This window comes from Drosophila takahashii, chromosome 2L, assembly GCF_030179915.1.
Source record: "Drosophila takahashii strain IR98-3 E-12201 chromosome 2L, DtakHiC1v2, whole genome shotgun sequence".
NCBI lineage: Eukaryota > Metazoa > Arthropoda > Insecta > Diptera > Drosophilidae > Drosophila > Drosophila takahashii.
In genome coordinates this window covers 13,396,997-13,423,711 of record NC_091678.1, presented here as the reverse complement: position 1 = coordinate 13,423,711, position 26,715 = coordinate 13,396,997, and the positions used below count along the sequence as shown (strand labels likewise).

The window sequence follows — 26,715 nt, the reverse complement described above, 5'->3', positions numbered from 1 at the left end:
AACCCGACTATAGCGTTCTCTCTTGTTTTGAAATAATATAAATAACCTTTACGATTAATAATTATAATTAATTAATATATATCTACTTTTTGAGGGCTCCACTGTGCATGGGACGACATTTTGAAAAAACAGGAAATCGAGTAGGCTATGCCTGTCAAAATATTTTGGTCTTAACTTTTGAGGAGCATTAGATTCAGTTCACTCCAGGATTTCCTAGCGACACAAGCTATCAGAGCATAAAAAATATTTATTAAAATTCTCAACTTCTAAGTATTTTTCAAAATTGTTGTGCTACATTAAATTTAACAAACCGGCATTGAAAAGTGTTAATATAGGTAATTAAAATAATATTTAAACATACACATAGAAACATTTTGCAATCTAGTACTCCATGACTGTCAAAATAATATTGTCATAATCTTATGGCAGCAATACTTCCAGTTTACTCTAGGATTTGCCAGAATCACAAGCTACCGAGCAAAAAAACATTTATTAAAATTATCAACTACCTAGTTTTCTTAAATTGTTGTATCGACAAGTAAATAAAACAATATTTAAATATACATAACGAAACATTTCAGTACAAAAAATGGAATCTAGTAGTCCACGACTGTCAAAATATTATTGTTATAATCTTATGGCAGCAATACTTTCAGTACACCCTAGAATTTACCAGAGACACAAGCTATCAACCACAAAAATTTATTAAAATGATTAGCACCTAGTTTTCTTTAAAATTGTTGTGGAGTTTATTATTGTTATAATCTTATGGTAGCAATACTTTCAGTACACCCTAGAATTTACCAGAGACACAAGCTATCAACCACAAAAATTTATTAAAATGATTAGCACCTAGTTTTCTTTAAAATTGTTGTGGAGTTTATTATTAAAGTGTTCATATAGTTAATTAAAATAGGTTTTTCAATTTTTGTATTACAAAACGATTTAACAAATTATTTATATAGGTATTTTAAATATAACGTAAAGGACTTGCGAAAAGTTGACTTGCCATTAAAAAAGGCAATCTAGTAGTCTACAATTGTTTCTGGCAGCAGTACTTTCAATTCAATTTAAGATTTCCCAGCGACACATAAAGAAAACTAGGCAATAATGTAAATTATTAAACATCGAAGTGAAATAGTATTAAAATATATTTTCAATAGCTAAAGGGATCAACCAGTGGACGGAAGACACCGGCGGAGTTCAGCAGCCCCTATCACTGTCCAGCGGAGTGATGGGGGAGCTGCTCTTCTCGCCCCAAGCATTTGAACGCATTTTCTCTGCTGGATAATGATGCAGACTAGTTAGATCATGGACCAGAACAGCACCAATTGCATGAACCGAGAAGCTTACTGACCAGATCCCAGGAGTTTATGATATCTACGAATTAACCCGATGAGTCACCGTAAAGAATTTCCCCGTAACAACAAGAATATGACAACAGCGGGGGAGATGGAGCAATTGATAGCATTTTGCCTGCGGACTAGTTAGTGCAACCTAAAAGATCGACGTGACCAGATCCGAGGGTTCTATGTAGGAATGGAAGGTAGACGACTCGATGCATACTTTATACTGAGGCTGGAACGTGACAACAAGAATATTGGACAACTGGAGCTATACTTACACCTATGACAATGGAGTGCACCAGCGAAGTTCATCTACTCCCTGCCATCGTTTAGCGGGGGAGATGGGGTCAACTGCCTGAAGCAAGACAATCAGGAGCTGCTTCTCTCGCCCCAAGCATTTGATCGCATTTTCTCTGCTGGATAGTGATGCGGACTAATTAGATCATGGACCAGAACGGCACGAATGGCATGAACCAAGAACCAAGCATATGAGACCCGTGAATTGCGAGGTCTTGTGAAAAGCGGAAAAAGGAAGAAGATATTAAATTAAGTGGGATTTTCGACGGGACCTGAAGACTTTCTAACAATATGCGTAATGAGCTGCACCAATAGTACTCCAGTAGTATATTTTTTTTCAAGCAAGATGTTCAGGAAAAGGATGTATGGTTCTCAAGCAATAAAAGGAGGAAATAGACAAATACAATGGTCTGGAGCCATTTGGAAGTTCAACTCCTCCCTGCCATCGTCCAGCGGGGGAGATGGGATTAACTGCCTGAAGCAGGACAATCAGGAGCTGCTTCTCTCGCCCCAAGCAATTGATCGCATCTTCCCTGCTGGACAGTGACCAGGACTAGGCCACAATGCAGTCTGGAAGATCAGAGATCAGAAGAGCATAAATGGTATGAACGAAGACCCGAGGATTGGGAGAACTCTTGTCCGGGTTGAAGGTTATGACCAGGTTGAAGGGTATGTCCAGCTCCTCACTGACTAGTGTCTCCGTGCTGGGCGTCCATGATGTCTATTATTATCGCGAGCATAGGGTTCATAGCGTGGGCCGCGCTGCTCTCGATCCTGGCCACGTCCAGGTCTCATGAATTCCTTGCAGTTAACATAAATTTGGAGCCCACATAGGCAAGATTGCAAGCATTATATCAAATGTCTCTGGCTCCACATCGGGGACCTGAACTTGGTCCGGCGGGTCCCGATCGCCGAATACCGGCGAAAAAAGGTCTCCGGTCGACATCGGGGACTAGAAGGCATTTGCATTTATAGATAGGCGGAAAGCCGAAAGCGGAGCTGAGAAAATATAATTTCAAAAATCTTTGGGGAAGGAAGCTAACCTTGACAAGCCGAAGTTTATATACCCTTGACGATAAATTAAATACCTATAGTTTAATGCTCACTCGGTGCAGTTCCAGGGATTCCAGATTCAGCGTGCCTATTTATTTAAATTTTGTTTTTAAGTAGTCAAGAATCAAAACGCCTACTTCCTACAAAGTTACAATGCATACTTACCTTCTTTGAGAGCTTCGACGCTTTATCTCGACGAGTTTCGAGTATATCGGATATATTATTGCCTATCTTTCGTGACTGAGATTCTAGTGCTCCCTCGATCGGCGCCGTTCCAGGGATATCAGATATATTATTGCCTTCACCATCTGTGAGAGAGTGCAGAGTCCTACCTGCAAGGACTACGAATCTGGATATTCCCACATCCAAGTGCGTGCTCTTCGGCGCTGGCGACACCGGAATGAAAGCATTTAGAGGTCCTTAATTGCAAAGCATTTTCAGAGTGTTAGGATCGGTGCTGTGCCTGGGATTTTAAATAAATTATTGCATTTAAATAAAGCCACAACTGTTAAAATAAATAAATATAATAAGTATATTCTAAAATTATTTTACACTCAAATTAATTCTCCGGACAGTTGAAGCGTTTGATGCCACCAATGTTTATTTAAATTTTATTTTTAAATTGTCAAGCATCAACATGCTTACTTCAAAATAAAACAACTATGAAAAAATATAAAATAAAACAAGAGAGAACTCTAAAGAGAAAGCGAGGGAGATGGATATATAACGTGTTTTTGATTGCGCATAACTTTTTAATAAATGATCCGATTTGAAAAATGTCATACATTTTGATAGGTATAAATATAAACAACAAAATTGCATTTATTCTTCTCGGAAATCTTTAAAGGTGTGTGCGCCAGACACATTTTAAAATTCGTAGTGTGCGATTGTGGGCGTTAGAGGGGGCGTGGCGCCCTGCTGAAATAAACTTGCGCTGCGTAGGAGGCCCAAGAATATGTGTGGAAAATCTCAACCTTCTAGCTTTTGTAGTGTTCGAGATCTCAGCGTTCATACAGACAGACAGACAGACAGACGGACAGACGGACAGACGGACGGACGGACAGACAGACGGACGGACAGACGGACAGACAGACGAACAGACGGACAGACAGACAGACGGACGGACAGACAGACGGACAGACAGACGAACAGACGGACATGGCTAGATCGACTCGGCTAGTGAACCTGATTAAGAATATATATACTTTATGGGGTCGGAAACGCTTCCTTTTCCCTGTTACATACTTTTGCACGAATACAATATACCCTATTACTCTACGAGTTACGGGTATAATAAATATGACTATAGTTTGGTATTCCAAAGGACAGCTCGTCGGGTTTTGGTAAACAATTGAGTGCTGCCATCACTCAGTTTAAAAAAAACAGGACAGATCAGCAAGAAAGAGGACAAAAGTTACTTCAATATTTTTGTGTTTTTGTATACATAGGTTAAATTTTATACCAATTTAAATTGATTTTTAAAGTCGTGCAATTTTGTTGTGTATATTTATACCTATCGAAATGTATACAACATTTTTCAAATCGGACCATTAATTAAAAAGTTATACGCAATCAAAAAAATGTTATATATCCATCTCCCTCGCACTCCCTTTAGCCGAGAGACGGGTATTAGATAGTCGGGACATCAACCCGACTATAGCGTTCTCACTTGTTTTTGTATGTGTACTACTGATTCTGTGTATTTTCCTTTTACACACAACAATAAAGTTCAGTTGCATAACAAGGAACAACGCATGCAAATAGTACTATTATTCCCGAACCAAGCTTTTTCCCTTTGTACTTATTATTAGGAATGCCAGTGCCAATTTTGCTAAAAATATACTATGCATATTCCTGTTGAATTTCCAAGCTGCATGTCAGATCTAATTCATTTTGCTTTGCAACTCAAAATTGTCTGGTCTGGCTATCTTAAGTCCTAAAGGTATGTGTGAGTGTGCACACGACGAGGACACGACTTGCATTATAATCCAAGACCACGCTGTAGGTTCCCAGAGGCGACGACCACAACCGAATAATGGAAACGGACCAAAAAGAAAGTCAGCCAAAAAGCCGCAAAAGATATCAATGAACAATCGATGCTGCAGACTAACCACAGACCCACCTCCACCTCACCTCAGATGCGGCAAAAAAGGCAACTATCGACGAGATACGGATACATGCACGTCCTGCAGAAGCAGATACAGATACAGATACAGTTTCGTCCTTCGTAGGGCAAGTCGTCGCAGTGAATTTGTAAAATACGTGACAAACATTTTCAATTTGGCGGCTCTCCCCCAATCATCATCTTTCCCCCCCGAAAAACCCAGTTGCTTTCATCTGCTCTACTATTTACAATTCAATTGTTCTAATTTCGTTTCTTTCGCTTGGATGTAGCAAAAAATGAAGTTGAATTGAATTGACAGTCTCGAAAGTTAAATGCTTGGCCACTATTTTCCAACTAGTTCGTTTTCACCCTTCCATTGTTTTTTTGTTGTATGTTTCTTGTCCAAATTGATTTATGTTCGATGCCTGTTCGGTGGTTTTTTTCGCACTTTGGCAGCTTGGCCATCCTATCGGAGCGAAGCTTTTATTGTCTGACTAACCATATTTTGCGGTCTTGGCGGTTATAAATTTATCGTAATTTTTGTGCCGTTTTAAATGGCAACATAAATTTTAATTTATAACGTGTCGATGTTCGCTGTGGTTTTTTTGTCCTCTTTGAGTTTTGATTGTTAGGAAAAACGGCTTTAAAAAACTAACTAAAATGGAAGCAAGCTTACTTTTCCCTAAAAAAAAAGCAATATTTTTATACCGTAGAGTATAAAAACCCTCCCGCCCATATCTTTACACATTTTGTAAAAGTGTAAGTGTTATTTTGTTGTCTTAATTAATACTTATCGAAATGTTGAAGAAACTTTTAAAATCGGACCATTTATTTAAAATGTTATGAGCAAAAAATGTAATGCAAACAGTCGATTTACTTTAGACGATTAGACATTTAATTATAACTAATACTTATTAAGTATGCATTGTATTGTAATGTCTTTAGAATACAAAATTACATTAGTTATGACTGCGATTAAAGCGAAGTCAAAGTAAGCCCACTTGTGTACCTGCGCAGCTGTCGCCGTCAGCTTTGCACTTCAGGCGTTAAGTATGCGCCCCGGTGGCCATCAATTGAACAGATTCGCAGTTGAGTGGAGAAACTTTTTGAAACAAAGAGCAAATAAAACAAGAAAGGAAGCTACCTTCGGCCAGCCGAAGCTTATATACCCTTGCAGATAAAGTAATGCTCACTCGGTGCAGTTCCAGGGATTCCAGATTCAGCGTTTCTATTTTTGAATTTTGTTTTTAAAGAGTCAAGAATTAAAACGCCTACTTCCTACAAAGTAACAATGAATTTTCTTATATATCTTTGAATATTCCTATGGGAGCCTAAAGATATAGTGGTCCGATTCGGCTCGCTCCGACATATGTACTACCTGCAATAGAAAGAAGACTTTCGGGAAAGTTTCATTGCGATATCTTTAAAACTGAGAGACTAGTTCACATAGAAACGGACAGACGGACAGACGGACAGACGGACAGACGGACCGACGGACCGACGGACAGACGGACAGACGGACAGACGGACAGACGGACATGGCTAGATCGACTCGTCTAGTGATGCTGATCAAGAATATATATACTTTATGTGGTCGGAAACGTCTCATTCACTGCGTTGCAAACATCTGACTGAAATTATAATACCCTCTACAAGGGTATAAAAACCCTACAGTGCAGTGCAGTACATTTTAGAATCAGCATCAACTGCTGTTAAATGGCTACGACATGAGCCATATGTTTCAATGAATGGGCTTAAAAGAGTTTGGAAACAACACCAGTGCTGCCATTTTGTCCTTTTTCCGGACAGATCTGTCCTTTTTTTAACGGCTTTATCCGGAAAAAATTTCAAACATCCCCTATCCGGAAATCTGTCCTTTTTTCAAAAATAAGGTTTTGAGTGTTATTTTTGCTAGTCGAAAGTGTATAAACCTGTTTTTCTGCCTTTCTAACCATCATTTTTATAGTTCGGTTCTTAAAAAATAATTTTTTTTACAAATTATTAAAGAGACGTAAAGCAGTCGATGGATTTTCTTTATGGTACGATTTTTTCTGAAGCAAAAAAAAAGAGGAAAACACTTTAAAAATTTCTCAATTTTTACTCTCTGCTTTTTTGTCAGAAAAAAATTTCAACGACTCTTATTCGGGTTTGACGCAGATTAAATTTTTTTTGTATTACCAATATAGTTACTTGAAATGCTTTTATTATTTTAATAATTTTAGATTATTACGTATACGCACAAAAATTTACCATGGTAAAATGATCAAACAAAGAAGGTTGTGAGTCGGGAGCAGTAGATCATTACATAATTGAATTTTATTTAAAATCCATTTATACTAAGTAAATATATAACCCATTGGTAAAAACAGAAAAATGGAGGCGCATTTACTTTTGTCCTTTTTTTTGTCCTTTTTTTAAATTTTTTGTCCTTTTTTTCCCTGTTTTTTGTGGCTTATCTGTCCTGTTTTTCAAGCTAAGCGATGGCAGCACTGAACAACACAAAAAAAAGTAAAAATAAAAAATATATATAAACTGCAGCAGCATTAAGTGTGTGATGGCCGGGGATGGAGTGAAATGCAGCTCAGAGCCTGGCAATTGTGTGTTGTGCTCGCCAAGTGCATTATTGAGTTTACTCGCTTATTTCATTGCGGCCCAGCGAAAAAAGTTTCATTTTGTGCGCGTTTAAACGTAATATGGGCCTTAAATGCACCTCCAACCACCTGGGAAAGCGCTTAATGTGCTTACATAGCACAGCCAGCTGGCGGATGCAGTCCGAGGATTTCCGTGCCCGAGCTCCACTTTTGCTCTTAACGGCCGAGGTGACTTAAGTAAGGCGAAAGCCGTTAAGGTATTTATGGTCATCGGGAGGAGGACGCCACGAAGTCAGACAGAACGCAGTCGGCAATGGTTGGGACTTTGCGTTGGCAGTCTAAGATGATAGAATTTTTGGGAGCACAGCGAAATTAAAGGATCATAAGTAATGGAACAATGTTAAATGTTTATTAGAACTATAAAAGGGAAAAATAATCAAGCACACTTAATTAATAGAAGTGTAGTTCTTAAAACATAAAAGACAAATAAATTGTTGAACGGAAACTAATTACCACCGATATATCTAAAATCACTTTTAAATGTTAATAAAGGTGTCTAAAAGTATGCAACAATATATTTTTAACTCAAAAAAGATTTGAATTGAATTTACTAAGACAATTATCCTTTATTCGCTGCGTGGTTTTGAACACATATTTTTACATTTAGAAGGAATTTAAAAAGCCCGAAATTTATTTATTTAAATTAAGGCTGTATATGGATGGGTAAGATATTTTATTTTGTTTTTAAGCACATTTTTTATACTTTACTAAATTTAATCCAATTTAATAGTCCATTTCTCAAGATTCACTTAAGCCTTCTCTCTTTTCCTAGACTTTTCCCTATTGCGGTAATTTGATTAGTCGGCCGACTTTTCAACTTTTTTCGTGCAGCTGTCTGCAGGCTGGCCTTTCCTTTCCTCCTTTTGCTGACTTGTCTGGGCAAATTTATATAAATGCCCGCAAAATTGACCTGTGGCCTCCCCCGGCAATTATAACAAATTATCAACTCGCTCACACGAACGGAGCCGAGCACACAAACACACACAGAGCACAGACAAACACAAGTACAAACACACTTAAAGCCAAGTCAGTTTCCGGATCCGGTCGGAAACCGCCCACACGGCCACACGCACACACCTAGACGGACATTAATTATTCATAACTCGAGCTCCAAGTCGAAGGACCGAGTCGAGTCGAGAGCTGCCGTTCGGACGATGTCTTTGTCTTTGGGGAAATCTGCCGTCCCATCCACCCATTCTATTCCAACCCAGACCCAACCCAACCCATCTCACCTGGCTGTCCTGCGGTCTGCCAGCAGTTTCAGTTTAATGTCTTCAAAATGTCAAGACACACTGGCCTGCGGCGGGGTAAGATGTGTTTTAGCTTAAACTTTGCCATCACCTAGCACACCTCTGTGGGTCGCCGAGAAGTGTTTTGGGCTAACATTTTTCTTAAATACCTTAAACTGTAGGGTCCTCAAGTCGATGGGTTTTACCCAAATTAACAAGGAGCGGTCGCATGTGGGCATTCAACTTAAAACTTGACCCTCATTAACTGATGGCCACACGGCGTATACGCAATATTGGTACGAGTTGCAGTGAGCTTTTTAACTATTATTAATCATTTAACTGAGTAGCTAGTAGAGGATGTTGTTGTATTTTTTTAAATTGTTCAGTACATATTTTTTTATTATTTTTTTTGTAATATGCTTTTTTGATAAATTCTCAATTTTTTATAAAAATGGTAAAAAGTTTATAATGGCAATATTGGAGGATTCTAATAGGAGTTTATAGTTGGTCAACATTATACAATTTTTTAAAAACTTTTTTCATTTGTTGATTGGAAATTCTTTTTGGGTCAACTTAATTTATACACCAAAATAAATAAATATATAATTTCTCGAAAAATATATATGCAATTGTAAAAATACAATAAGCTTGCTCTACTAAAATCCTACAATTTTCATCGGGATTTATGGACCAGTCCGGATTTGTCTGAGTAATTAAGTTCGCTCAACTACGTTGTCCTTCTCATCCGTTTAGCGCTTCATAAACTCGTCGCTGATTTAATAATATTAAGATCAACGCCATAAAGTGCCTGCGTTAATGTTGTTCAGTTAAAATTTTTATGCTTGTGCCATAAGACCAAAGTGGCAAACTGGTAAACTGGCAGAAGGAAAGAACGTTAAAGGATGCTGGGGAAATTGCGGGGGAAATGGGTGAAAGCGGAAAGTAAAGGGAGAGAAGAGGGGAGTTTTTCCAGATACGACCTACATTCAGGATGTCGAAAGGGAGGCGAGGAGACACTCCCGACTGACATCTGTTGTTTGCAACATAATAATCATTATAATTTATTTTAAAATGCAATTTACGCGGCAACGAGTTGAGTTCAGTTCAGTTGAGTTGCGTTGAGTTGCGTCGAGTTGATGGCCTGCATGTTAAGCGCGCGCTGAAAAGCTCTGCGAATGATCATCGTAAATGAATGGCAATGGAAAGTCGAGTTGAGTCCTTGGTCCTTGGTCCCTGCTTATGCCCTAAAACGAGTTAATTAGCGTTGATTTTGTCTTCGTTTGTGCACAAACTGCTGAACAAATAGCGTAGCTGCGTACTTCATTATTGACCAAACAGGTCACGTAACGGGGCTCAAATAAAAATCGACACCGAAACGGTTTAGTGATACACTAACGGATCCGCTAAATATATACCTATATATGCACAGAACACAGAGGCAGTTGCTCATTTACAATCTGCTCCTCCGCACCGTCGTCCTTTTGGTCCTGGCGCAGTTTGTTTTGTTGCTTACAAAACCGAAAAAGGTAAATAACAGGAAACATTTTACACTAATTAGCGACGCACGCAAATGGGCGGCTTTTCGAGTGAAATGGGCGTTCTTTTGGGGCGGGGCTGTACGATTTTTGGGCTCGGAGGAGGGAGGACGAAGGACTGGGGTTGGATCGGTGGGGTGACTGGGGGGCGGAGTTGTATAAGTGACGGCGATTCCATTTGGTGGCCTGTTTCGGGCATAAAGTCACTGCCGTAAGCCTAATTATGTTGTAGCACAAGTATTTTGTTGTTGAAAATCTTCTTTACGCGACTAAAAGTGGCCGCGATGTAATATCTGATTTAATTTTGCATTAATTAGTCGCGTTACAGATTTAAGCACACTTTAGTGGGCAGACTGAAGAACGCTTTTATTTTTCTTAATGCCTATTTCATTTTAAGGATTGTAAAATGATTAAATCAAACGATTTATTCAAGCCTTCAAGACAGGTTGCTATAATATCGATAATTTTCCAGCCCTATTTAAATTGGTTTGTAAATTTTAAATATCGAAGATAAAATACATGTATATTTTTTATCCAAAAGTCAAATAAATTTATTTGCTGCATACTTTTTAACACCTTTAAAATTGTTGAAGAAAACTTTACTTTGAACACTTTCCTTTATAAAAGTTAAACAAGCAGTCCTATTAAAACAAAGTCACGGGAGAAGCTAACATTTTATTTGGGTCAGCATCAGATCAAAGCCCAAAGCCGAACTGTGACCACATCGGTCCAAAAGCGGACTTGGAACTAGGCTAAATCGCCGCAATCCGCTGGTCGGTGGCCATTGATTTTCCCTCCACGTTTTCTGACCGATTTCCATGTAGCTCGTTTGCCATAATTAACGTACAAATCGTTTTACGCAACAAACGGGGAAAACTCATATCTATAATACCCCAAGGGCTGAACGAGTGGATTGCATGGATTCCAAGCCATGTTTTTTTCCCCCCGGTCGTCTGTCAATTTAATTACAATTTATTCGGCATTTTACGGGGCGGGCGACCAGAACAGAACAGGCATTTTGCATGTTGTGCGGTCAGCGCTTTGGCACATTGTTTAATTTATTTTAAACATATTTTGTTTTGTGGCAATTATTCGTGGAAATTCCACGCACAACTCCCCGTGCTTTCGAGTGGTTTGATTTGTGTCGCGGTTTCACGTTTGGTTTATCTGATTTTCGTTCGTGAGTACAAAAGATTCAATTTTCATTTTGGTGACCAAATAAATACAGACATTATTCTAACAGATCGATTTAGTGCTGCAATAATGGAAAATGCAAACAAATAAGTAAGAATGCTCGTATAAGTAAATAAATATAGTGGTTTTTATAAGTGTATAACGTATTTATAGTAAAATATTAAGTTAACTCAACAAAAATCTTTGTTAATTCTTAATAAATATATTTTTTACGGCTTTCTGTTTATTTTTAAATAAATTTAAGAATACTAAAGATATTAATCTACATGTTGACACAAACAATTTTCTAGGCAATGGAGAAAAAATTCATTTAATATTGACTTACACTTAATCCTGGTAAAAGTAATAAATTCTCTTAATTTAACCAAGAAATTAAAAGATAGTTACTCACTCACTCTTACTCATTTCCTCGCTATTAAGCTATTATTTTCTTATTTTAAATGCTTCACAGTCCGAGGACCTTTGTTATATACATATATTCATGGCAGTATCAACACAAAGTCAAATACACTTTATGGGGACCTCTTTCGCACACTCATTTCCTTTCTCTCTCGTCACTTTGTGACTTTGACGAACTGTCGCAAACAAAAATAAAGTATATATAAATATATTTATATTAAAAGGAACTACAACAACTTTATTACCACACGACCTCGAAAAACTGTAAAACTGCTGCTGTCATTTCACATTTATGCGACTTTTGTGACCAACTGTACCCACATGGGTCCTGGCCACGTCCTGCTGCAATTCCTTTCTACCAGCCAGCCATGTTTATGATATGGCGATGGTGCAAATAGTTTGCTAATTTTTCCTTTTCGGAAATTAGAGCATAAACTTTTGCTGTTGCCGCTCTTAAAACTTGCAGCTCTCTTTCACTTGCCCAAACACAAAAACGAACAATGTACACAGGACAAAATTGGTGAAAGTAAATAGTTACCAATTAATAAAGTATTTTTTTCATTTAAAGGTAAGTTTAATCTCATATTTTTAACAGTACTGTGAATGTCTTCAAAACAAATTAAAATTGTTTTAAAAATGACATTTGCTTTTTCAAACAAACCATGCCTGCGGTAACACTATTTTACATTGGGCACACGTCGATCCTTCTTTGTGTCGCTGTCCGTACAACAACATTTCCATTGATATTTTTTCTCGTCGCTAATCCAAAGGAAAAATGTTTTTGAATTTTTATTTTCTAAGCAGTTTTAAAAACTCCTGAAATAGAACTTTGATTTCGATTAGTGAGTATAAAAAAAATGTTTTATTTTCTGAGATTTTTTATTTGGTAATTAATTTTTTTAAATTCCAAAATTGTTTTTTGTTTTTCTCTGTGTTGGGGCACATGCATCCATATGGCAAACCAAAAACCAACACGCTTAACACTTTGCTATAAGAATCGCAGCTGCAGCTTCAACACCAACCACTACAACAACTAGAACAACTTCAACAACAGGGGCAGCCAAAGCCATTTATTTGGTTTTCGTTAAAAGTTTCCCTTTTTTTGGTTTGGTTTATTATTAACACCACACGCATAAGATATATATATATGTATATATGTAAGGAAAGTACTGGGATGTTGCGGGTGCCAAGGGGTATTTCAATGGAGAAAAGTTGCCTTCCTTTGGGGTTATTGTTGTTGCACTTTGGCTCCATCTCAAAGTAAAAGTTATGAGTTCGCCAGCAAAGTTTTTGCTTGCAATTCGCTTGTTTTTGTTGCCTTGCACTTGGCAGGAAGCTTTAATTACAGTTAAGCTTAAAATCATATGCAAAAGTTTTTTAATTGTTATCAATGTCAGGTTGTGGCCCAAAATTTTGGAAACCTGATCCTAGTTGCATGATCGCCGAAACTTTGAAAGTGATACAACACTTATTTTTTAAAAGAAAAAGATTTTTAAAGAGTTTCTTTTTGGAAAAGCCGAATATTTAATACTATTTTCGTTTATTTAAAACTTAATTTGTTTAAAAAATATGGTTTTAAAGCATTTGCTTAAACTGGCATAACTTATTAATGGGAAAAATAACATGATTGGGTATTTTAAATCAGCATTTTATTGATTCGAATGACCATGCATAAAATTAGTCGATTTCATGCAATTTTCAACACCAAAAGCAATGACTTTGGCAATTCCAACGTTAAATATGCCTTTGCAGGAATGTTCATATGTATTTTCATGTCTCGTGCTCGCGGTCACGCGAATGATGATCAGCCAATATGGATACAATTTTTACGGCAATCGCCCATCGAGTGTGTATTTGAGTTGTCCTTTTTCATATTTGCACACCGCGGACAAAAACAACTTTAAAAGCAATAGTCTGGGTGTCCACAATGCGAATCGCAATGTGCATGCAGAATGTGCGAAATGCATTCACAGGAAATTGGCATTTGTTTTACTTTATTATTTTTCCCATTCGAAATACCGGGAATATTTTTTTGGTTGTTATTGACCAGAAGTGGCTGAAATTTGTATGCTTCGCCCTCTTTTCACGCCCGATGAACGAAATAAATTAATAATTGGCGAAACTCAATCAAAAGGCTGCGAATTCCGAAACAACAATAACAGCAATACACAGTAAGAAATAGTAAATAAAGAAAAAAAATTAAACTGTTAAAAATTTTAACTTTTTTTTTAATATTATTAAAAACATTTTTTTCAATAAATAGGTTAATATTTTGTTTCTTTTTTTCCAGTGTACTACAGCTACATACACGCATTAAATTTAATAATCTTAGATACTAAGTGGATTCGCCTGTTACACGTTTCGAGCAACAGTTTGTGGTCGCTTCACCGATTTCTCCAGTAGGTTGGAGGCGATCAAGCCAAGTTCGCACAGCGCACAACAAACTTTGGCACACTTTAAACTTTAAACACACTCAATTAGATAAAATAAAATGTTTAGCTAACTTTTAAACCGGCCTTCTGCCCTCCAGTTCGTGGGGATCAGGACACAGCTTGACCCAACGGGCCAACTTTTTGACTAGCTGAAAAATGTTTGAGAAGCAGCAGCAGCAGCAAAAAAAACACAAAAAATCAAAACAAACGGGAAAAAAGAGAGCACAAAGTTTTATACAACTTTTGGCAATTATCTTGTGAGCCAAGTCGGTCCATAATCATATAGCCTATTCCTGGTTTATGTCTGTATGAGTGCCTCGCTGTATATGTGTGCCTGTTTTGGCCAACTGCAGCCTGTCAACAACAAAATGGCCAACAGCTGCAGTTGATGCCAACTATTTTTGTTATTTTCTGATGGACACCGAAACAAAAATCTCTCCATGGCTGGGTAAACATTTACAAAATAGTATTTTTTAAAGCCCATTTTGTATTCCCCCTCTTCCCTCCCCTCTTCCCCTTGGCCGACTTTAATTGTGCCAATAATGTGTTGGCTCTAATCCTTTAAGTGCTCTTCAAAAGGCAGTCGGCTAAAGTTGGTTTTTTGCTTGCCTTTGGTATTAAACATTTTTGGAAAAACTTTCAGCTTCCGCTTATGTTTGTGTGCTGGAAAAATATGATGAAGTTTATGTTAAGCTGCTACTTTATTTTTATGCTCAATATTTTTAACATTATGATATGAAAAACCAAATTACTTATATTTTTTTTTTAAGTATATAGCTATATATCTATATTTAATAATTTATTTAGGTAATTTTCCTAAAATTCAGTTAAATTAGATCCTTTAAATCCTTTAAATTTAGGTTATTATTGCTAAATTTTAACTAATTTTTTAGTTTTTTTAGCTATTAGCGGCATTTAAATTTTTTTATAAAGGGGTTCTAAAGTGAAGATTATACTTTTGAACTCAAGATGTTTAAATGAAAAACCACTTCAAACGTTTAATCAGTAATTCTTACACACAAAATTTCAAAATATTTTTTGTAAATAATACTTAATAAGTTTTTAACTAGTTTTTTATATTCCCCAAAACATTAAAAATATATTAATATGGTAAGTTAAAAGTGAATAGCAATATTAATTCCCACTACAAGGGCTAAAAATATTTTAAGAGAGCCTTTTCTCGTGTTTCTCTTGGACTGGAAGTTTCCATAGCGCGACGAAGAGAGTCAATTGGGGTTCATTTTCGAACATAAACATCAGATATCCGAGCACAAGCACCAGCAGAGCTCATGGGGCCAGAAAACATGGCCAAAAAGGTGCATCCAAAGCGCATAAATAACAAAGAGCGAGAAGACAGACTGGCAGGCAGGTGACGAAAGTAGCAATATTGTCATAGGAAAAGTGTGAAACAGAGGGTTAAATTGGGTCAACGCGGCGTATGCTTAATGTCTTTGCCAGCGGCTTTAATGAGCCCTAGCTTGCGTTTCTTTCTGCACCACGAGGACTTTGATGGTAGGACTGAAAGGACTAAAAGGGAAATGAACAGCACTGGATGCCGGCAGATTCTAATCAAAGAAAGTAAGTGTCTGAGTGCTATCAAAAGAGAAAATATACTATACCTACTTATAAGGGGCTGCTTACTCCTGGGCGTATTTGCTCGACTTGGCACTTTTCTTCTCTTTTTTTTTTTGTTAACAAGTTTCTTACGCTATGACTTGGCCCGGCTTATACAGTCAACTTTTGTTATGCCCTGGGAAAAAAAGAAGGAGGAAAAAAATGCACAGAAGCGAGAAGAGACGCATAAAAACTTGTTGAGATTTATCTTGCCACACGCGAAGAACGCTGCAAGTTCCGCACTCGAGCACCTCCATCTCAGCCTCCTCCGCCAGCCAACCGTCATCTAACTGCATTAGACTGCCGCTCCTGCGGCGTTGCATATGCCGTTTTATTTATGGTCCTGCCAGTGAGCATTTAAGCGCCTTAAAGCAGGCAACGCTGCAACTTCTTGCAGCGCCACTTGTTGTGGCACATGTCCTTGTGTCTGCCTCTGCCCACGGATCCTGATGCGTTGCATGGCTTACATTATGAAAATCCGTGGCGGCGACAACCCTCGACTGACTCCGAGTGGATGCAATAACGAGCTTGAGCCCGGCGAAGGAGCTTCTGGGGACTAGTCATTAAGCACGACATGTGGGTCAGCGATTTAATTTTCGGAAGCTCTAGGGATTCACAACGCTCCGCGAACTTATGACTTATTTGGCTCAGGTGTTTGCAAAGTCTACGAAACGGGTTCCTCTTTAATAGGAATGTTTATTTAATATTTTAAATAATTGAAAAGAAATTTTTTTTTTTAACTAAAAAAATATTGTATTAATTGTTTAGATTCGAATATTTAAAAAATAATAACACTCTTTAATTGGTAGAAATAAATACAATATATTCGTCATTGACAGAAACGAATATTCAGTTCAAATAATAGGAAATAAAATGCAAACACATATTATAAATAGTATTTATAGGTAAATAGTTTCATCAAACAAAAATACAGTAAAATTCAACCATTTTAGATATATAAGTAATTATTAGTTTTTAATAACATAAATGCAAGGGTAAAAAATCATCGGATCGACGCAGTTGGCTTACGCTTTCTTGTTTTGTTATTTACTATTTAATTAAACAAGTTTGAAGAGCCTTCTATGCACCACTTAAACAAAATATAGTGCAAAAACTGAAGGGGGTCAGCTGTCCAAAAAGCCACATGGTGGTAACAATAGAGCAGAAATATAAAAAATAGCAAAACAATGCGCCAATGCAGCAACCAAAATCATACAAATACAATTGAAAACGAAGTTCGGTAAGCCATGCGTTTAAATATTTGCCATTATTGAGCGAACAGCACTCGGTGCTCTGTTTTGATATCTATTGTGGGCGAAACAATAGGACCAGCGTATCTTATTCCATTTCCCTCGCAGCGAAAAAGGATTGAATAAAATGTAAAAGGATTTGCTTAGGACAAATATCTAACGAAATCAAAACATACTCTGCCTTTTTCATACCCGTTACTCGTTATTTTATTGGTTTTGTAAAAGTGTAAATGCAATTTTATTGCCTTTATTAGTAACTATCGAAATGCAGAAGAATATCTTAAAATCGAACTATTCGTTAAAAAGGTATGAGGAAATAATGGAATGCAAGCAATCTCTGTTGATTTTTTTGCAATTTTCCAGGCTTAAGGATTACAAATATTTATGATAAAATGATCTTAATTTATTATGATTGCAGTATATATTTATAATATAAATTCCGAAAATTCTTAGAACATTTAAAATAAAAAAATAAATCACGGGCATTTAATTATCTTAAGGTAATAGTTTATTATTCGTTTAGCAAGGCAATCAGAAACATCTTGTGTTCCGACTGAAGGACAATGAAAATGGTGTCAAACAACTGTTGAGTGTGGACACCATGGATGCGATTTAGCAGCATTTTGTATTTGTTAGCATTCAAATAACCGGAAGCGATACAATGAATCCGCAATAGGAGCAGGGCAAAAACAACAGTCTAGAATCAGCAAATGCAAAACGGAAAGCGAAACAAAACAAATGGAACAGATGGAGCTGCTCCAGTTGAGAAGGACTAGAGCCAAGCTAAACTATCAATAACACTTAAAAGCTTTTTCAAATATTTCCCATTCGTTTTGTTTTGTTTTTTTGTCCATTTGCTGAATTTTGTGTGCATTTGTAAGTTTTTGGCGCACCATATTTATTATTTTTCCTTATTTATTACTGCAAATGTTTTTTGCTTCCCTTGTCTCGGTATATTTAAAAATGCAATTTAGCTCGTGTTGAAATGAAGAATATGCCCCGTTGGGGAGCGGAGGACCAACGTCATGATATATTTGCCGAGTTCCATAAGTATTTCAATATTTATTGAGAAATATAAATATATATATTAACCGTTGCATTTTTAGTTCAGGGGCTTTGTTTGTTCTGCTGGGAGAAAGTCATTGGGGAGCTAGCCTGATTTCAAATGTGTGCGATTCATTACTTATTGATAACAAAATATTTATTTATGAAAGGGAAAGTCTTTCAAACATGCGGGAGATAAAAAAACATTTTTAAAATAAATGGCCTTGTAGATATGAAAACTGTAGTATTTTAATATTTCATTTTAATAAAGCTTTATTGTAAAGTTTCAAAATGCATTAATATTGCTTTCACTCCAAAAAGAATACAAAAGTAAAGCGCATTTAAGTGCAGACTTAAGCCGCAAAAAAAGAACTATTGCATAAAAGTTATTTAATAAATCTTTGCACATTTAATTAATATAAAAATGCAAGGCAATTAGTTTCACCGCAAATGCAAAACCAGCGAGTAAGTTTAATTAGTGTTAATGGTACGAAATAACTTTTTAATTAATAATGGTGGAAAAAATACAAAAGTTTCAGCTTAAAATGGTTTTTACTATCGTTTGAAAGCAAGAAGTTGTTCAGTTTATTTTGGCGTTCTACAACTACAAGTTTAAATATCTTTATCATAAGATATAAAATAAAAAAGTTTACAAATAATAAATATAAATAATTAAAGTCTAAGTAAATAAATAATTTGTATAAGAAATACATTTTTTTTTTAAAAGAATGATCAACCTACTTTTAACACCTTTAAAGTACTGCGTATACACATATCCTTTGACCAATAGCCATTTAGCATTTAAAAGGATATGTCAGCATTTAGCCCAGACTGACGAAACTAGTGCAGCCTTTTGAACGGTGAGTGGGCTGATGTGCAAACATGTGGGGTTTTATAGATATCTATCTTTATATGTGGGCAGGGTGCCTCTGTCAGACATTTTATCTGACCGAGCGGGTCAAGCATCAGTTCATTTTATTGACATAAATGTTTATGTTTATTTGTCTGTGTTTAAGCATTACTGTTTATTGTATTGTTGATCCTGCCAGCGCTGTTGCTGCTTTCGTGCACATGAAAGCAATAACAACATTGTGCAAATACACAAAAGTCGAATGTGTTTTACAAGTGTTCGTAGGGTGCCTCAACCCGAAAAAAGAACTGTTTGTTTGCCCATAAGTGGGCACGGATAATGAGATTTTAAAATGGATTTAATAATTGACTTTTTGTGCAGTTAAACAGTATATATTTATATCAATTCGTTTACGTTTTGAGCAAATATTTGCATAAGATTTAAAATTAGTTTGCTCTATTTTATAATTCTTTATTAATAACACGAGTTTACAAAATTAAATCGTCAAAGTGATATACATTGACTATTTTGGTTTTCCAGAATTACTTATTAAAAAGAAGTTTCCTAAACTTGTGTTGTTAAAATTTTAATTTATGCGTATAAAGTCTCGATTTAAGATATATTTTCCTTTTTAACTCGAGTTCTGATGAAAATAATTTTGGTCAAAAATCCAAATTCAGTAAATTTCAACAAATTAGAAAGTAAATGTAAAATTCTTTACACTATAAAAACTACAAGGATAAATATGTACAAGCTTTCTACAGAGAGCAAGTTGTAACCAGTTTTACAAAGCTTATGGTTCCTCTAGTAAAACCTTTTTAAGACTATTCTTTATTTATTTTATTCTTATAAATAATTAAAATATTTAAAAATTATCCCACAAATTCAACACTTAAATTACTTTTTTTAATTTAATTAGTTCATACTAATATTGATTTTTACGTAAATATATTTTCATATTATTAGAGATAGAAATAATTTAAAATTTAATTTCGTATTTAAAAGTAAAACTAATTTATAATATTTGTTGGTCTGCTGTTTGAATATTCGCGGCTCTGATGAATATATTCGATAAACTCTCTTATCGATAGTCGATTACTATTTAAACAAAACTGCTTGTAAAAATCGAAAAAAGTGGGAAACTGCTTGTAAAAATCGAACAGCATATTTTTAAGCTGTATACTTACTTTTCTTGCGCTGCTCTACAGCGACAGTTCCTTTCTTAAAGAGATCCAAAACCTTAGTATCTGAAAAGAAACAGTAACTTTATCATGTAAGGCATATTTTTAAGCTGCATACTTACTTCTTTCGCAGCTGCGCTACAGCGAGTCGCGCGTAGTTAGTGGGTGGTTGGATGTGCTCCCGAATGTGCGAACTCAAAATTTTTTTGCCCCCTGTGCTAAAGTTACAAAGTTCGCACTTCCTTAGCGCCTCATATGGTTTCGTTTTCATTCGGTAAAGGCTGCTCGAGCTGATCCCACTGCCACTGCACAGTGGTCGGGCTTGTACGGAGCCGCGGCCATAAATACTTCTAGATGTGCTATCGCTATGAAATTTTTACCAAAAATCTAAATAAATATTATAAATATATGTAACAAAAATTGGCCAGATCGTACCACTATATCCTATAGCTTCCATAGGAACGATTTTCTGAGTAGTTTCGTTTACATGAGAAGGCAATTAAAAATTCAATTTATGTAATATTAACAAGCTGGTTTGTTTACCGTACGTATTTACAAACTTAGAACTGCAATATAAAAATGTGAGAGTAATTACTAAACTCCACCCGCACCAAAAAAATTATAAAAACAAAACGAACAATGATACGATTTAATATCATTTTTTGGCCGAAGGACTTCAGTTTCATGTGCCGTTTTTTTTTTAAAATTAATTTTAGTATTGTATACTAGCTTTAATATGACAAAATAAAAAAAAAACAAGAGAGAACGCTATAGTCGGGTTGGTGTCCCGACTATCTAATACCCGTTACTCAGCTAAAGGGAATGCGAACGCTGTACTCGGGTTGGTGGCCCGACTAATAATCGTAACTCAGCTAAAGGGAGTGCGAGGGAGATAGATACATACATTTTGATTGCGTATAACTTTTTAATGAATGGTCCGATTTGAAAAATGTCTTCTACATTTCGATAGGTATACACAACAAAATTACATTTATACTTCTCGGAAATCTTTAAAGATGTGGGCGCAGGACCCATTTTAAAATTGTTTGTGGGCGATTGTGGGCGATTGTGGGCGTTAGAGGGGGCGTGGCGCTCTTCTAAAATAAACTTGCGCTGCGTAGGAAGCCAAAGAATATGTGTGGGAAATCTCAACCTTCTAGCTTTTGCAGTTTCTGAGATCTCAGCGGTCATACAGACGGACAGACGGACATGGCTAGATCGACTCGACTAGTGCCCCTGATCAAGAATATATACTTTTTATGGGGTCGGAAACGCTTCCTTCTAGCTGTTACATACTTTTGCGCGAATACAATATACCCTTTTACTCTACGAGTAACGGATATAAAAAAATATAATCTATTAGTAATTCAATATTTAGTGTTGGAAAACTATTCACAATCACGAAAGACGAAGACAAAGGAACAGCACAACAAGTAAAAAGCGGCAAAAAATTTGTTTTTCGGCCAGTTCTGCCCTTGAAAAATTTATGAAGGTGTTAGTATTTTTACGATTGTGGGCACATCTGCAAATTTCTGCAGTCAATTTTAACACACATGTTACCTGAAACCCAGACGAAAAAATTGGCATACCAACAAATTGTGGAATTTTGTGGGATCATCGCTAAAACCTTAGCTAAACATAAAAAAGACGTTCACAAAATAGACACAAAACATGTATTATTTCAAATTGATGTAACGAAAACAATTTAACAAGTACGATTATTATACACATCTCGACTTATAGATAATACCTTCAACTTTAAAATCCATATCACAGAATATTAATTTGGACACGAAATATAAGAAATACACGGTTTCAAAGTTTAATGTTGCTGCGAAAAATTAGTGATGCGCCCAGTTTTGCTTTGCTACTTAACACGTGCTCACGACTTTAGGTCGATTTTTAGAAGGTACTGATATTTTTCCAGAAATGTCTGGTATGCCACGAAAAAGCTTGGGCATTTTAGAGAAAAGTTGCATACCCTTGGCCCATTTTAGGTTCCGTCGATTTTTTGAATTTTGGCCTATGGGCGCCACCACTGTGCACTGGTGTCCCAGTTTGCAGCTCCCGCTCTGCTCTCTTTTTATATAGATGCCTAGAAATATCATCTTCTTTCTTCTTCTTCTCGTCCTCCTTCTTCTCCTCCTCCTTCTCCTGGTCCTGCTCAACTTCCTGAATCTCAAAATCCATAGGAGGAATGTTTTGAGAGTCCTCAACCTGCTGCACGCCCTCCACCTGATAATTCTCCTTGTCCAAATTCTCCTTGTCCAAATTTTCCTTCTCCTTCTCTGCCTTCTCATCTATCTTTCTCTTCTTTTGATCGGGTGCTAAGGGACAAAATCTTTAATATTTACAATTTACATTTACAATTTGAACTTACCAAAGAGGAGGAGCATTTGTCCAAACTCATTATTTTCATTAGAATGCCCTTTTAATTTTATCCCATCCTTTTTCAGCGTGTACTTCGTTTTACCTATTTTATTAATAATGAAACTTTTACGGGTTTGTTTTGTCCGCTACTTCCGCGGTACAAAAGTGCAAGCGGGACAGACATAGGTAACTTTGGGTATTTTTTTGGTATTTTAAAAGCTTATCTTTTCTAATAATTTCCCGCCATGAACAACAACCGAATTTTAAAATTTTAATGCGAATAATTTTTTTTTTTTTAATTTTGATATATGTATTAAAAAAATACGGTATATATACCATACCAGTATTAAAAGTACCGTTTACAATATATATGTATAAATATACAAATCTCTACAACTATCGATATACTGATATTTTTATTTTTAGAAATCGAAAAATAAGGAAAAATTAGGACTTTTTCGCAGGGATTTTCCGGTATTTATATACTGCCAAAAATACCACATCCTATTTTAGGACCTTTTCCTCTTTTTACAAATCAAATCAACATAGCGTATATTCGGTGGTCGGACAAAAACACCGAAATATATAGTTGGATATAGAATCGATAAGGATCCAGTGATTACCTGCGCCAGCAACCCCAAACGCGTCCAGCCATGCAGGTGAGCTCCCCAGGCTGCTTACGTTGGCAGAGGGACACGTTAGCATTTGGATTATTAAACAGGATGGGATTTGGGATTACTAGTTACTACTCTCTCTATTTTTCAGTCCGAGGCTCTGCTCCTGCTGGTGGGCCTCGTCCTGGTGGCCGACTGCTTCTACGTGCCCGGCGTGGCGCCGGTCGAGTTTGTCCAGGACCAGAAGATCGACGTGAAGGCGGTGAAGATGACCAGCAGCCGCACCCAGCTGCCCTATCAGTACTACTCCCTGAAGTTCTGCTATCCCAAGAATGGCACTCTGATCTTCAAGTCGGAGAACCTAGGCGAAGTGCTGCGCGGCGACCGGATCGTTAATACGCCTTATGAGGTGCGGATGAACCAGCAGGTCAACTGCCGGCTGCTGTGCAACCAGAAGGACAGGCCGCTCACCTGGAGCAAGGAGGACTCTGCTCTGGTGGCTGAGCGCATCCAGCATGAGTATTTTGTCCATCTCCTCGTGGACAATCTGCCGGTGGCTACGCGCATTGTCAGCGTCAACAATCCCAACGAAGTGACCTACGAGCATGGCTATCGACTGGGTCAGGTGGACGGGGACAACATCTACATCAACAACCACCTGAAGTTCATCCTCTCATATCACATGCACTCCAAGGACAAGTACCGCGTGGTTGGCTTCGAGGTGGAGACGGTTTCGGTCAGTCACAAGGAGCTCAAGTTCCACGGCGACACCTGCAATTTCCCCGATAGCGCAAGGCCACAGCTGGTCAATCCGAATGGGGAAACGCAGCTGTATTTCACGTACTCCGTGGAGTGGAAGGAGTCCCGGGTGAGCTGGGCCTCGCGGTGGGACATCTATCTGGGCATGCGCGACGTGCAGATCCATTGGTTCAGCATCATCAACTCGCTGGTGGTGGTGTTCTTCCTCTCGGGCATTCTCACCATGATCATGATTCGCACTCTGCGAAGGGATATTGCCCGCTACAATACGGATGACAATATTGAGGATACGCTGGAGGAGACCGGCTGGAAGCTGGTGCACGGCGATGTCTTCCGTCCGCCCAAGAATACTAGGTTGTTTTCTGCGATTATTGGCAGCGGCATTCAGATCTTCTTCATGGCTTTGATCACCATCTTCTTCGCCATGCTGGGCATGCTGTCGCCTTCGTCGCGAGGTGCCCTCATGACCTCGGGCATCTTTATGTACGTCTTCATGGGCACCATTGCGGGATACTATGCGGCGCGGCTTTACAAGACCATGAAGGGTCGCGAATGGAAGCGAGCGGCCTTCCTAACCGCCACTCTCTATCCGGGCATTGTCTTTGGGTGAGTTAAAAGCTAAGTTATATCAAATATATATCTTAAATTGTATTTATTAACCCGCAGCACTGGATTCTTTTTGAACTTCTTCATCTGGGACAAGTCCTCCAGCGGTGCCGTGCCCTTTACCACCATGATCTCGCTGCTGCTGCTCTGGTTCGGCATCTCTGTGCCGCTGGTCTACCTGGGTTTCTATCTGGGCTACCGCAAGCAGCCGTATCAGCATCCAGTGCGCACCAACATGATTCCGCGGCAAGTGCCCACGCAGCATTGGTACATGAATGCGGTCCTGAGGTGAGCAAATGTCTGCATTTACTGCATCCCAATTTGTTAATCAACCGCCTCTTTTTTTTTTAGCACTCTGATGGCCGGCATTTTGCCCTTTGGCGCCGTCTTTATTGAACTCTTCTTTGTGTTCACCGCCATCTGGCAGAATCAGTTCTATTACCTCTTCGGCTTTCTGTTCTTGGTGTTTTGCATCTTGGTTGTTAGCTGTGCCCAGATCTCCATAGTCATGACATATTTCCAGCTTTGTGGCGAGGTGAGACTGCTTTAGGTCACTTTTTCAGAATAGAAATTCATTTATTTTCGTTTGATTACAGGACTACCGCTGGTGGTGGCGCAGCTTTATAGTTTCTGGCGGCTCAGCCGTTTATGTGCTTTTCTATAGCATTTTCTACTTTTTCACCAAGCTGGAGATCACCGAGTTTATACCTACGCTGCTCTACTTGGGCTACACGGGTGAGTTAGTTGCTTATAACCCATAGTTTCTCTTATTTAGACACTCTTTTTCAAATACAGGCCTCATGGTGCTTACTTTCTGGCTGCTAACCGGCTCGATTGGCTTCTTCGCCGCCTACGTTTTCATTCTGAGAATCTACGGAGCTGTGAAGATCGACTAAGCTGTGTCAACCACTCGTCACGCTGTACACCAAACTATCCTTGCAATATCATTCGATCGTATAAATATATATTTATAGAGCAACTGTACCAAGTCTCGGCCAGCTGCGAAAATCAAAACAAACTAAAAAAACTCGACGACTCAGCCATGTGAGCTAACTTCCCCCTTCTTGTCCCAGCTTCAAAGAGCACCCATTGAGTAACCACTTACTAAGTCAAAACACGACAAAACAGTGGCTCGATTTGCGAGAGCGTTGCGTTTTAGAATCAATCTAGAAATGCCTAATTTATATATGTATGTAAAGAATCTAATCTAAGCAACTGATATAAAACAAACAAAAAATAAATAAACTAAGCTTAATGTACGACACCTGTGAGTGTAGGTTTCTTAACAGGAAAGCGAGCGCCCTTTCTCGATCGACGACTTTAAGTTTTCAGCTCAGTTGCATTTATGTTCTGCCTCAGACTAGATCGCCAAATCATAAAAATGTATCGCGTTTTCCATACTCTATTGATAATAATTTTCGTCATCTCTTGTCTACTTTTCTTAAGCACCGGAACTTATATAAGCCAGAAAGTAAGCTCTACTTTTTCGATAAATACTAGAACTAACCACATTTTCTCCTTAGGAAAAGAGAATGACTGTAAAAGCCCGTTTAATGTCCAACATCAGCATGACGATTTATTGGTTGTTCGTCAACTACATTCCATTTGATAAGTTAATCAAGGAGCAACGCGAATGGATCGACATCGAAGGTGGTGAAGAGGAGGAGGTCTTTGCTTGGGATTAATATATATATAACATAATATTTTTATTAATATACAGAAAAACACTTGTGTTTCTTAGTTACAATTACATTTATTTGCATAGATTATTAAATTAATTGGTACAGATAATTGATTTTAGTATTTTACACATATTAGTTTTAAAACGTTATGTAAGTTATCTATATTCAATCGTATACACGTTTATCATATGCAACTAATGTCCATTATTCATTAGTTAGGTTCATCTATTTTTGCTGAATAAGTAAGATCTCTAAGCAAAAAGTGAGGTCATCACAATGAACGAAGATAACTTTTTCAGTAACACAAGTTTAATGCTACTTTAAAAGGGATCGTTATAAGTTTGGCAAGAAGATGCTAAGTACTTCCTGCTCCATAAAACCTGACTAAATTACTACAATGCACATTTTATATTAGGCTGGCTAGGAATATAGAAACTGCTCATCGACCGATTTAAAAACAGTTCCAAGTAGGCACAAACTTAGGATGTTTAACGAAGTTATTAGG

At 37.4% G+C, this 26,715-nt stretch overlaps 2 protein-coding genes and 1 long non-coding RNA gene across 3 annotated transcripts; 2 read left to right on the top strand and 1 right to left on the bottom strand.

Annotated features, from left to right (window-relative positions):
* The first annotated feature begins 180 nt into the window (after positions 1–180).
* On the top strand, positions 181–2,623 carry LOC138914971 (uncharacterized). The gene is made up of 2 exons (XR_011420671.1): positions 181–335; positions 1,164–2,623. It is a non-coding gene; the product is annotated as an uncharacterized lncRNA (long non-coding RNA).
* Positions 2,624–21,758: 19,135 nt separating this feature from the next.
* Positions 21,759–22,698, bottom strand: LOC138911944 (splicing regulatory glutamine/lysine-rich protein 1-like). The gene is made up of 2 exons (XM_070211605.1): positions 22,560–22,698; positions 21,759–22,506 (listed from the first exon to the last, which is right to left on the bottom strand). The coding sequence occupies exons 1-2, from the start codon at positions 22,573–22,575 to the stop codon at positions 22,142–22,144; spliced, it is 381 nt and encodes a 126-aa protein (XP_070067706.1). The 5' UTR covers positions 22,576–22,698; the 3' UTR covers positions 21,759–22,141.
* Positions 22,699–23,047: 349 nt separating this feature from the next.
* On the top strand, positions 23,048–25,787 carry TM9SF4 (transmembrane 9 superfamily protein member 4). The gene is made up of 6 exons (XM_017159221.3): positions 23,048–23,208; positions 23,315–24,528; positions 24,589–24,816; positions 24,880–25,063; positions 25,125–25,263; positions 25,324–25,787. Exons 1-6 carry the CDS (start codon positions 23,203–23,205, stop codon positions 25,422–25,424), a joined length of 1,872 nt encoding a protein of 623 aa, XP_017014710.2. The 5' UTR covers positions 23,048–23,202; the 3' UTR covers positions 25,425–25,787.
* The last annotated feature ends 928 nt before the right edge of the window (positions 25,788–26,715 follow it).

What these genes read in the sequence shown, in the direction of transcription:
- TM9SF4 (XM_017159221.3), top strand. An exon ending in TACATGAATGCGGTCCTGAG is followed by an intron (nt 24,817 to 24,879) that starts GTGAGCAAATGT and finishes TTTTTTTTTTAG; the next exon opens with CACTCTGATGGCCGGCATTT. An exon ending in ATTTCCAGCTTTGTGGCGAG is followed by an intron (nt 25,064 to 25,124) that starts GTGAGACTGCTT and finishes GTTTGATTACAG; the next exon opens with GACTACCGCTGGTGGTGGCG.